This window comes from Episyrphus balteatus, chromosome 1 (assembly GCF_945859705.1).
Source record: "Episyrphus balteatus chromosome 1, idEpiBalt1.1, whole genome shotgun sequence".
NCBI classification, from domain to species: domain Eukaryota; kingdom Metazoa; phylum Arthropoda; class Insecta; order Diptera; family Syrphidae; genus Episyrphus; species Episyrphus balteatus.
Genome location: NC_079134.1, coordinates 61830191 through 61843108, shown reverse-complemented (window position 1 = coordinate 61843108; position 12918 = coordinate 61830191). Strand labels below are relative to the sequence as shown.

The window sequence follows — 12918 nt, the reverse complement described above, 5'->3', positions numbered from 1 at the left end:
AACTGAAACGTGGTTCAAACCAGGCAGCATAGTGGTGGCGGGGGTGTTGCAATTTATATAAAAAATAAAATAAATGCAAAAATGGTTTGCGTTTCGAATCCAGGAGATGATATTGAATATTGTTTTTTGGAAATTATGAATGGAAGCAAAAAAACTTTGTTAGGTGTAGTTTATAGACCCCACAACTCCATAAATTTAATTCCTTTTTACTCAGTTCTTGAAGAAATATGTGCTTCATTTTCTGAAATTCTTATCAGTGGTGATTTCAATACTGTAATCTTCTGGTACCAACGATTTCAGAAAGTTTCATTCAAACATTACATTCGCTATATTTGTACCCTGTAAATGTTGAAACACCTACCCACTTTACAGATACCAATGAGACACTTTTAGACCTCTTTCTTGTAAGTGAATATAGCAATGTTGAATTTTATAGCCAATTATCTACTCCGGTATTTTCAAAGCACGATCTCATTTTCATGACGATAAAAAGTGATGTGCACCATTCACCTTCTACTTTTACTTATAGAGACTTCAAAAATATAAATGTTGCGTGTCTTGAAGATAACATTTTTCAAATAAATTGGCAAGAAGTTTATTTCATGGTATCTCCAGATGAACAAATTGAATTCTTGCAAAATAATATACGTAGTCTATACAATGCTCATGTACCGCTCAAGACAAAAATTGTAAAGTTTCAAAACGACTCTTGGTTTACACCTGAAATTTTAGATTTAAAAAATCAACGTGATTCCGCTTACAAAAGATGGAAAAAATTCAAATTGCCTGAGTTCTATGAAGATTTTCGTTTGTTAAGAAACGAGGCTAACTCGATGATCAGGCAGGCCAAAAAGCTTTTTTATTCCAGGCGACTTGATAGTAGTCAACCATCGTCCGTGTTGTGGAAAAACTTGAGAGATTTAGGGGTCGGGCGGAATAAAACTCGGGACTTCGATGGAATCGATCCGGATAAACTTAATGCTACTTTTTTAAAATCTCAAAGATCATCCTCTGCAGTTCTTGTACCTTCTGAAAGGATCTACTCTGGTTCTTTTCAGTTTTCAAGAATTGAACAAACGGATGTTGTTAAAGCTATCTTGAGTATAAAATCCAAATCTCCTGGCCTTGATGATATCCATCCACTTTTTGTTAAAATCATTCTCCCACATATTCTTCCAGTTTTAACTCATGCTTTTAACACAATAATTCTTACGTCATGTTTCCCCACAGTATGGAAGGATGCTAAAGTAGTTCCAGTACTCAAAACAGCGGGTACTCGATTGTGTGAGCCTGAATACAGACCAATTTCGATTTTACCTTACCTTTCAAAAGTAATGGAAAAACTTTTGCATTTTCAATTATCTGGTTTTTTGAAAACTAATAACCTTATTTGTAAAAATCAGTCTGGTTTCAGGCCTCAGCATAGTTGTGTATCCGCACTGTTAAAAGTATCTGATGATATAAGAATTGCTGTCAATAATGATTTGGTAACTTTTTTGACCCTGTTGGATTTTTCCAAGGCATTTGATATGGTTGACCATAAGCTTTTAGTATCTAAGCTCAAAAACAATTTTAGAATTTCTAATAATGCTGCTGATTTGGTTCACTCCTATCTGTCTGGTAGAAGGCAATCAGTGTATCTGGGCGAGCATTCAAAATCACAGTTTCTAGATATATTAAGCGGAGTTCCACAAGGATCTATTTTGGGCCCACTCCTTTTTGCAGCTTTTATTAATGATTTACCTCAATGTGTCAGGGAAGCTAATATTCATATGTATGCAGACGACGTTCAACTTTATTTTTCCTGCAAGATTGGTCTAATCGAAGATGGTGTTGTTAGGCTTAACTGTGAGTTGCAAAATATTGTAGATTGGGCAGAGGACAATAGCTTACAATTAAATCCAAAAAAATCAAAATGTTTAGTTATCTATAGGAGTAAACTTGATGTTAGCTATTTCCCAGCTGTTTCCCTTGGCCAAAACCCAATCGAATATGTTAAAAAGGCCAAAAATCTAGGAATCGTATTTGATGGATTACTCAGATGGGATGATCATGTAAGTGGCGTTATTGGTAAAGTGTATGGGTGTCTTAGGTGTCTGTCTATGTCAAAACATTATACTCCCTTCGCCACAAGATTGATGCTTGTTAAAGCCTTAATTATTCCCATTATCACGTATGGATGTCAAATAACACAATATTGCTGCGCTGATACTAGAAGGAGTCTTAACGTGGCCTTTAATAATATTTGCCGCTATGTTTATGATCTTAAGCGCTTCGATCATGTTTCACGTTATACACAAAACATTCTTGGTTGTAATTTGGAAACGTTTATTAAATTTTGTAGCTTGAAATTTTTACATATGATTATGGTTACCAAAGAACCGACATACCTTTATGAAAAAATTAGTTTTTCTATTTCATCGCGTTCATTGGCTCTTATACAGCCCACATTCAACTCTTTATCTTCCATCCGCTTATGGAACTCTTTGCCCCTAAGTATAAGAAGACAGTACTGTACACCAGATTTTATTGATGTTTTGTTTTTGCATTTGAGTGGTGAATAATTTTGTATTATAAAATAATTTTAATTTGTTCTTTTTATATAGGTATATATATAATTAAACAGTTGCCTAGATTAAAGTAAATGTGAAATTTGAATTTTTGTTTAGCTTCATTGTTTAATTAAATACCTTTTGTATACTTTTGCAACTTTAAAGATTTAGCGATCTAATGTAAAAGATTTGAATAAAAATAAATAAAATGAAATAAAATGAAATGAATGCTATATTAAGCTACTGGCTGAAAATCTTAAGTTTAAAGCTTCTAGTTAAAGAAGCACTCCGGACATTATATATACATTATATTTTAATCTCAAATACAATTTTGTGATAGATTGGAGATGAAAGCAAAATTGTGTACCCATTTTAAAAGTAATTTCACATCCGTATATTTTCAAAGTATGATAAGTCCAAAAGCGTTTTTATTTTTTATCTTTTGAACTATCGCTCCAAAAATTAAAAACGAAACGGTATTTTGTACCTAGGCAAAAGTTCTACAAAACATATTTTTTATAAATTTTTCTACACACATCAAAAGAAAATAGAACGTTTTTTTCTTCTCCTGCAAAATTTAAAATCATGGACTTATCATGTTTTGAAAATAATGATTCATTTATAAAAAAATTTAACCTGTGTGAAAATATATTCAAACCGGAAAGTGAATTTATATTCATTGCAGTGAACATTTCTAAATTTATTCTAATGTTTTTTGGTTAGATCAATACCTCATATTTTCAACAATTGACTTTGCGCTTTATTTATGGTTTAAGCGAACGTAAGATGAACACAAAATAAAAAAAGCAAGTCTGACGGAATCATTTAACATCTTTGTCTTTAAATTTTCCACAAAAAATGGTAGCGTCTATTTCGAAAACGGTTGATTTTACAGAAAAATGCACAAGGCAATATTTGTAGATAATTTTATGACAAATAATTTTACTACAGACCCCTCTACTTGACCTTTGAGCAACACGTCGCGAGATATATGCGAAAAACTGATTTTCGTGACCTTTTGACCTCTATAACGCCGGCACGATATCAATGTCGATTTTTCACATCTTCATTACAACGTCGTCGTAACGAAGGTGTATACCCAAATTCAGCCCAGTAGGAATTTTTCCGCAGATTGGGGTTAAAAATGCCTAAAATTACTGGACTATCGCATCGTGCTAAAGTTTACTATGATTTTTAGAAACTTTTTGCTTTTATTGCTTATTCATTTAACGAACCGTGATTTTTGTAACTTTTATGTTTGGACACTCAGTTTGAATCAAATCATTCCTCGAACTTGCATTTCAAAAAAAATTCGTTCGTATTGTAGCTTTGCCTTCAGAATCAAGTGGCATTATTGTGTTGTCCAATAACCCTAATTAGAAAATTCTGCCGCTGATATATAGATACTTTATACCAGAAGAAGCCAGATCCAGTGCTTTTTATTTTAAAGATGTTTTCCCCGTACCATCAGAAACCAGGTGCATATGAAAAACACAAACCTAAACACTGAATGACCATACCTTCTTTAATTCTTAACTTTTGGTACTGGGAAAACATCTTAAAAATAAAAAGCACTGGATCGTGCTTCTTCTGGTATAATGTATCTGCCAATATATCAGCCTTCACAAATCAGTTGACACAATTAGAAGTGAAAACGATGTAGTTAATTACCCGACGGAGTTATTGAATTCCTTCGATTAACCAGGAACTCCGCAATAGGAGCAGCAATTACCTAAGCACCTATTAATACCTAAAACTTTGTAATAATACCAGTTTTCCCGTAAGGAATTTAATGGCAGCTCTGATTGAAGACCATTTTTTGTGGAAAATTCAAAGACAAAGATGTTTTGCTTCATCGAATTTAAATGATTCCGTCAGACTTGCTTTTTTGATTTTGTGTTCATCTAACGTTCGCTTTAACCATAAATAAAGCGCAAAGCCCATTGTTGAAAATATGAGGTATTGATCTAACCAAAAAACAAAATCCTGTCTGAATTAATTTGTTTACAAATTAAGATAAGTTAAATTTTTTAAAAAGCGAGACTGTTTCATCACTCGGACAAATTGACAGCTATGTAAAGATGGGAGAAAAGAAATTAATTTTTTTTATACAAACCATCTACACATTAATACCTTTCAAACAAAAAAAAATTACCAAAATCGGACCAGCCAAACGCGAGTTTATCGGCCACACACAGTTAACGAACTCTTTTTTATATATAAGATGTTCAAATAAACTGAGAAGAATTCGATTTTGCTCATAAAAAAGTGATTAGAAGTAAGTCATTTACATCTCAAAAGTTCAAACCCTCAGAAAAGAAAAAAAGCTATTTGATGAATAAATCTGTCACTTTCCAGATTTATTTCAGGTAGGTATGTATCTGAAGCTTCAATAACACGGTGTTACAAAAATGAGGTTTCAAAATATACGCGGGCGGAGACTTATCAGGTTTTGTAGAGCTAGTCGCACTGAATACGAAACGGTATTTGAAAATCCCCTAACACCCCCAAAATCTGAAGTTACGGGCAAAAAACGGTTTTTTGGACCTTCACCCATTGAAAAAATTTTAGCTTCGACAATTTTTTACCCATTTTCGATTTTGTTACAGTTTCTGATAGAAGATAAATATACCTTTTCAACAATGTATAAAACATGTAACTCGGTTAAACCACTTAGAATTTATAAGCTGTCAAAGTTCAAAAATTCCATTTTTTTTTGTCATTTGCCCAACTTCGGCATCAGTTTAAAGTATATGTTTTCAAAACAACATGCTATTTAAAAAATATATTCATAAACAATATCTATTTCCCAATCAATCGAGGTATTTTTTATGAAAATCACTCCAAAAAAATTTTTCGATTTCAACCCAGATACAGAAATTCGAACTTTTAGGTATAGAACAAAAATGTTGTTTCGGCACGTAGTAGGATAACCTTGGCGCCAGGATTTGATAACGGGTTTTTATAGAGGAGCTCAGTACAAACATTTTTTTCTTTGGGAGGGGGGTCTATCTCCCCCCGTTTAGGTGGGAGGGGCAGTTTTCTAAAAAAAAAATTATCAAAATAAAAAAAAATTATTAAAAAACAACGGCAACACTTACAGTACTAAATGATACCATTCCCGAAAGGAAAAATTGTACATTTGATTCTAATTTTTAAATCAATATAACATAACCAATAGTTTTTGAAATAATCGATTTCAAAAATAAAAATAGGCGAAAAAATTTTTTTTTTAAACTCATTTTATACTATTTTTGTCCAGACTGTGAATTTTAGTAAAAAAATTACTCACACAGAAAACTGCCTTAATTGATTCCTTATCGAACAGTGAAAACTATATGTTTCTATGTCTTCTAGTTTTCGAGGAAATTGAAAAATAAAAACAAATAAAAACAAAAAATATTTTGAAAAAAGAAAAATCTGATAAAATAATTTTTCAATTTTCTCATAAACTAGAAGACATAGAAACATATAGTTTTCACTGTTCGATAAGGAATCAATTAAGGCAGTTTTCTGTGTGAGTAATTTTTTTTACTAAAATTCACAGTCTGAACAAAAATAGTATAAAATCAGTTTAAAAAAAATTTTTTTCGCCTATTTTTATTTTTGAAATCGATTATTTCAAAAACTATTGGTTATGTTATATTGATTTAAAAATTAGAATCAAATGTATAATTTTTCCTTTCGGGAATGGTATCATTTAGTACTGTAAGTGTTGCCGTTGTTTTTTAATAATTTTTTTTTATTTTGATAATTTTTTTTTAGAAAACTGCCCCTCCCACCTAAACGGGGGGAGATAGACCCCCCTCCCAAAGAAAAAAATGTTTGTACTGAGCTCCTCTATAAAAACCCGTTATCAAATCCTGGCGCCAAGGTTATCCTACTACGTGCCGAAATAACATTTTTGTTCTATACTTAAAAGTTCGAATTTCTGTATCTGGGTTGAAATCGAAAAAATTTTTTTTCTAAGTCAATTTTGGAGTGATTTTCATAAAAAATACCTCGATTGATTGGGAAATAGATATAGTTTATGAATATATTTTTTAAAATAGCATGTTGTTTTGAAAACATATACTTTAAACTGATGCCGAAGTTGGGCAATTGTCGAAGCTAGAATTTTTTCATGGGTGAAGGTCCAAAAAACCGTTTTTTGCCCGTAACTTCAGATTTTGGGGGTGTTAGGGGATTTTCAAATACCGTTTCGTATTCAGTGCGACTAGCTCTACAAAACCTGATAAGTCTCCGCCCGCGTATATTTTGAGTGTTACACCTTGTAATTATTCCTCATTTAAATCTTATCAGCCATAGTTTTAAAATAGCGGTAAATTGCTTATTTTTTTAGGTTTCTTAGATTGGTCTCAAATGTAAGAAAACATTTCTTTTAACAAAGTAAACTTAATTTTGTAGAAAATTTAATTAGTTTTTAAATGTTTCCTTATTTTTTTTTTATAATTACAAGTAACGGTACCTGTCATATAACGGAAATAGAAAAGTTAATTTTTTTTTCAAAAACGGCTTTAACGATTTTGATTAAAATTTTTGAGTAGAATTAAACATAAGAGCCAATTTTTAAAATAAAGCATTATATCGTTATAAACGATACCTGTCCCTTTCATAGAAGGTTTTTTTTTTATTTATGAATTATGAAGAGAAATCTAAGACATTCAGCCCTATTCTGCTATTCGAATCACGTGAAAGTCTAAAATAAGAAGTTTTTAAATGGTGGTTAAAATTAAATCTAGACAACTCTTTTTCTTTAGAATTTCTAAAACAGACGGGAACAACACTTTGCTATCAAAAGTTAAAAGTTTTTCAAAACCAATTTGACATGACTAAGAAAGGGAATCCTTCGATTCACGTGAATCGAATAGCAGAATAGGGCTGATTGACTTAATTTGGAAAACAAATATTAAAAATCAAAGTAGGTAACACGAAAGTTACATCAGAATCTTTCAAATCCTCACAGTTTTTAATTTTGTATTATTGTAACAAGATAATTTCCTTCAAAATGGATAAGTTATAAAGACATGAGCATTTTTGTAAGGATCAATATTTTGGACTGTTATTGTTCCTTTTTTTGTTTTTGCCTATAACTTGATAAGCATGCCGAATTTGAAAATTTGTATTAGGTAGTTTTTTGTAGATAATCAATCAATATTCATCCTTTTAAAAAATTTTAAAATAAAAATATTGTAAAATACTTAATAATTTTATTCAAAAAAGAGATAAGAACGACATTTTTAATAAATAGTCTATTTTTATCCTTTGTAAAGGAGAGATTGAAAGAACAGCTAAAGTTTAATACTTCCAAAATCTAGTGTTTTTGGTACCTAGTTTTTTTTATCTTTATGAATTCATACCTCTTTTTTCTAAAAAAAAAAACAATTTCATAATATATCGTTTATCCTAAGTCCCGTAACTATTTTTTAATTTTATCAAATGTTTCAAATGAAAATAGATTTATTATTATCTGTTTTAATTTTTTTTTCTCTTTTTTAATAATATTTCGCAAGTATTTTACAATATATTAATTTAAAATTTTTTCAAAAGGATGTGTATCGATAGAAAGTTTACCTAATTATCTACAAAAAAAATTCTTGACACAAATTTATAAATTTGGCTTGCTTTTCAAGATATAGACAAAAACTTAAGAAGAAACAAAAACAGTCGAAAATATTAATCGTTACAAAGGTTCGTCATATCTTTATAACTTATCCATAGATTTTGAAGAAAATTATCTTTTTACCTTTACCAAAGATACCTACTGCAAACTTTAAATTATGAGGATTCGAAAAATTTTGATTTTTTTAGTAAGAAATTTTTTTTGGCAAAATTTCCTTTAAAAAATCAATTTTTTAAGAATGTTTTGAAACATTGCACTTAAAAATCTGGAGTGAACTAGAAAATTTGTTATTCTAGTGTTTCTTGCTTTTAGGTGCCGGTTTTTCTGCATGTATGTACATACATTCAAAATATGCAAAAAAAATATTTAATTTTTTTCAAAGTAACAACAAGGTATAACCCCTTAATAAACTTAAAAAACAACAAGTAAATATACTTCTTTTCAAAGAACTCGTGACTCGTGGTCGTTTATTAGGTATTCTGCTATTAAAAGAATCATTTCATTTGCTACTGCTGGCGGCAACACTATTGAACATAAATATATCACAGGCAATGGAAAATACAAATGATATTGTTAATATGATAAGCATAGCCGTAGCTAGGATTTCGTTTCGGGGGGGGGGGGGGGGTTAGCTCAGACCAAACAAAATTTTTTTTAGAAATCACAATACTTTGTATCAACTATATGTAACTGCAGTCGATTCTAAATCCCGCTAAATCAAATAGTCATTTGAACTGTGTAGAAGCGAAAAATTTGCCAATATCCTTTTTAAGTATTTTTTAGGAGAGGAATTCGTAGTTAAAAGTTTAAAAAAGCCCTGCTTACGGTAAACGAATTTAAAAATGGCCGAATATTCAGCGGCATCTCTATAGAGAGAAAAATAGACCACATAAAATAGAACAAAAACAATAAGATTTCTCTATGGTTTTCATCCAAGAAGGAAACCTTATTAAAACAATCGGGTTTTCCTTATTGTTTTAAAATCTGCAAAAAAATAAAAAAAACGATGACCAGGCTGGGAATCGAACTGGAGACTTCAAATCATTAGTCGCCCACCTTACCACCTGAACCAACCTGCCATGAAAATATTGATCGCGATTTTTGTTCTAGTGCTAAGTTGCAAAAAAAATCAACTTTTCAGTCAAATTTTAATAAGATTTTCTCTATAAAAATAATAAGAAATCTCCTTAAAAAAACCTTATTAATCGTTGATTTTAATAAGATTTCCTTATGAAATGTATGGACGGTAAAACAATATGGCAATCTGTTAGTTTTTAGCGGGTCATATTTTTCTCTGTGTAGTTTTGTAGGTACAAAGAGTGATAAGTTCGTTGATATAAATTGCGAGCAAGAAAATTTTTTTTAAGAAACAAATTTTAACCATTTTAAGGCTTTATAAAAAAAATTATTTCGTACAATTTAATATATAAAACATTGAAAAATGGACTTTTTCTTGCACTGAAATTTTGTAGCAGAAAATTGACAGGTACATTCTATCTATTGAGTTCTAAATGAAATTAGTAATACTTAAAAACTAAAATTTTAAATAATCCAAGTTGTTTCACATGAGCTAATTACACTGGTCAACAAGGTTTTTGTTACAGAAACCAGGGTATACTTTTCTATAGGCTGAGCTCGAATCCGAAGTCAGAAAAATTCTATCACATCACGTTTTGGAGATATTCCCGTTAGAAAATCGAAAATGCCGATTTTTACCAGTTTTCAAAGTTATTTTTTAGCGTTTACTTATTTTTTTAAAATTAAATTTGTAACAGTTTCTACAAGAATTGTGTCAAAATTTGAAAGCGATTAATACAGAACTTTTCGATATTTGCTATTAAAAGCAAATAAATATGAGATGCCCCAAATGCTTTGATTTCAAGCTATGATTTCTCGAGGAAGAAAATAGATATTTAAAAGATTTAAACGGATTTAGAGAGACAAAACTTAATTCTTTTAGAAACTGTCACAAATTCAATTTAAAAAAAAAAATAAGTAAACGCTAAAAAATAACCCTGAAATCTGGTAAAAAGCGGCATTTTCGATTTTCTAACGGGAATATCTCAAAAACGTGATGTGATCGAATTTTTCTGACTTCGGTTTCGAGCTCAGCACACAAAAAACCTATAGAAGAGTATACCCTGGTTTCTGTAACAAAAAAAGAAGTTTAAATTTGTTGACCAGTGTTATACTTCACTTTGAAATTTAACAATAAACTGAAATTGTTTAGTTTTATAATTTGAAACAAAAGAATAACGAAATGTTGTAAATACAGTGCTTTGCAAAAGTATAATCGCACCATATAAAAATGCTATTTATATAACACCGAGTATTGCAGCAACACCCTACTATTTTTTTTATTAAAAGGGATCAAAAAACAAGAATATTGAGAAGAACAAAATGTCCCGTAACTGTCTCTTATAATTTTTAGAAATAAAAACAAGTTTTTCTTCCATTGCAAAAGTATAATCGCTTTTTTTATATTTTGAGTATGGCCAACAAGGTTTTTGTTACAGAAACAAAGATATACTTTTCTAAAGGTTTTTTATATGCTGAGCTCGAATCCGAACTCAGAAAAATTCTATCACATCGCGTTTTTGAGATATTCCCGTTAGAATATCGAAAATCCCGCTTTTTACCAGTTTTCGAGGTTATTTCCTAGCGTTGGTAGGTACTACAGTCTCTGAATAAATCGATACATTTATTTTCGCTTACATACTGGATTTAAGTGGGTAATAAGCAACTGAATATATCTCGGACAGTAAAAAAGATGTCTGAAAGATTTAAATAGATTTAAGGGTAATATTTCAAAAACGAGATGTTATCGAATAAGTCCGTCTTTGGATTCGAGTTCGGCCACCGAAACCCTTTGAAAAAGCATAGTTTAGTCCCGGCACCAAAAACCCTGCATAAGTACTTGTGGTATTTAAAGGGTTCTTAAAAGAGCATTTTAAGGTGTTAACATAGTGCTTAAGGAAATGGTCAAAGAGATAAAAACTCTTTGTAATGGACCAAACAATTTTTGTTTTCCTATATACAAACTTCATCGACAGCTTCTGCAATGATGCAAAATTGGTAGTGATTTTAAGGGAGATTTTCATATAGGTAATCAAATCACTAAAATACAAAAACAAATCATTTAGTGCTGCACATATTAGACTTGTAAATGTTTATAATATAGGTATCTTTTGATTTTCTGAAAAAAATTTCGGGGGGGGTTAAACACCCAAACCCCCCCCCCCCCCTAAATACGGCTATGATGATAAGTAATATATAAGAAAGACTTATATATAATATTTAAGTCTAAGTATTGATGAACAAGTTAAGACTTTATTAATTCGATATGAAATTAATACACCCAACTGTGCATGAGTTACCAATAAAACAGTGGCCAAATCGTCGCATACATTAACGAGTAACTCATGAACGGAATCTATATCTGTTCATTTGGCATGATGTGATACGAACAGCAAATGACTTCATGCTATTTACCAATAAATACCTATTAACAATTACCAATAATACTAAATAAAAAGTTAATTCTATCCCCATTTCAGGTTTTAGTGAAGTGTCCCCACACACAGTAAAGAAAAAACATGTAATAATTGAAGATAGTGAACCAGAAGCAATAGTTTTGGACTGCGAATACGATGCAGAAAACTATCAATCTTCATTGCTTGTTAAATGGCTAAAAGATGGAAAACCAATCTATCAATGGATTAAAGGACATGAACCATCAGTATATGTGAGTACTTCAATACGAAATAGGGATACCTATACCTATGTAGGTACATATATAAATTAAGCCAAAACTATCTAACTCAATTCGAGTGGAATTTATCTATTTCTTTTTGTTTTAAGAAAAATAAAAAAAGTTAAATATTAAATAAAACAATGATTTTGGATAGTGTCAAGTTCTTACAACATTAATTGAAAAAAAAAAAATATCAAGCAACACGTTTTGGAGTTTACTCCATCATCAGGCATTTTATATGTTGGTTTAAATTAATTCAACATAAAAAGCCCGATGATAGTGTAAACTCCGAAACGTGTTGCTTGATATTTTTTTATTTATTTTCAATCAAAATCGTAAGAACTTGGACTACTATCAAATAAAAAGTGAAGTTTTTTAAAATATTTTACAAAATTGCTTTCTTTAGTCAATATTTAATAATTTATTTATAGGTTATTTATTCTCCAAATTTCAGTTATCATCAGAAGAACTCATCGATGAATCATTTGAAGCATCAACAAATGCCAACTACAAACATCGTGCAATAAAATTTCCATTTCCCACGAAAGATATTTCTGGGAATTACAGTTGTTTGATAACAATGAACACGACTCAAACTTTTCAAATCGATCTTCAGGTAGTTGATATTAGTCGATCTAATTTCGAGCTCAACAGTGAAACTTCAAAAAATGAAACTCGTGTTACATGTGCAGTTGACAACGTTTATCCACAACCATATCTCATTGTCACGTAAGATATGATTTTATTTTATATTCAGCTATGATCTAAATAATTATCCAGTAATTTTAGGTTTAATCTGCGGAAAAATTCCTACTGCGCTGAATTTTGGTATACACCGTTGTGTATCTTCATTAAGGCGTTGTAATGAAGATGTGAAAAATCGATTGATATCGTGCCGGCTTAAAAAGTTAAAACGGTCAAAAGGTCACTATAAGTTTTTCGCAAATATCTCGCGATCTATTAATCGGAGGTCATCAGAAGTTGTTATA

At 30.6% G+C, this 12918-nt stretch overlaps 1 protein-coding gene across 2 annotated transcripts in view; it reads left to right on the top strand.

Annotated features, from left to right (window-relative positions):
• The window catches only part of LOC129907138 (uncharacterized), a 115366-nt gene that overhangs the window by 87814 nt on the left and 14634 nt on the right, over positions 1 to 12918 (top strand). For both annotated transcript variants that reach the window (XM_055983210.1, XM_055983209.1), the window contains exons 2-3: positions 11733 to 11920; positions 12384 to 12658. In XM_055983210.1, the coding sequence (XP_055839185.1) occupies positions 11733 to 11920; positions 12384 to 12658 (463 nt within the window). The remainder of the gene's footprint in view (positions 1 to 11732; positions 11921 to 12383; positions 12659 to 12918) is intronic.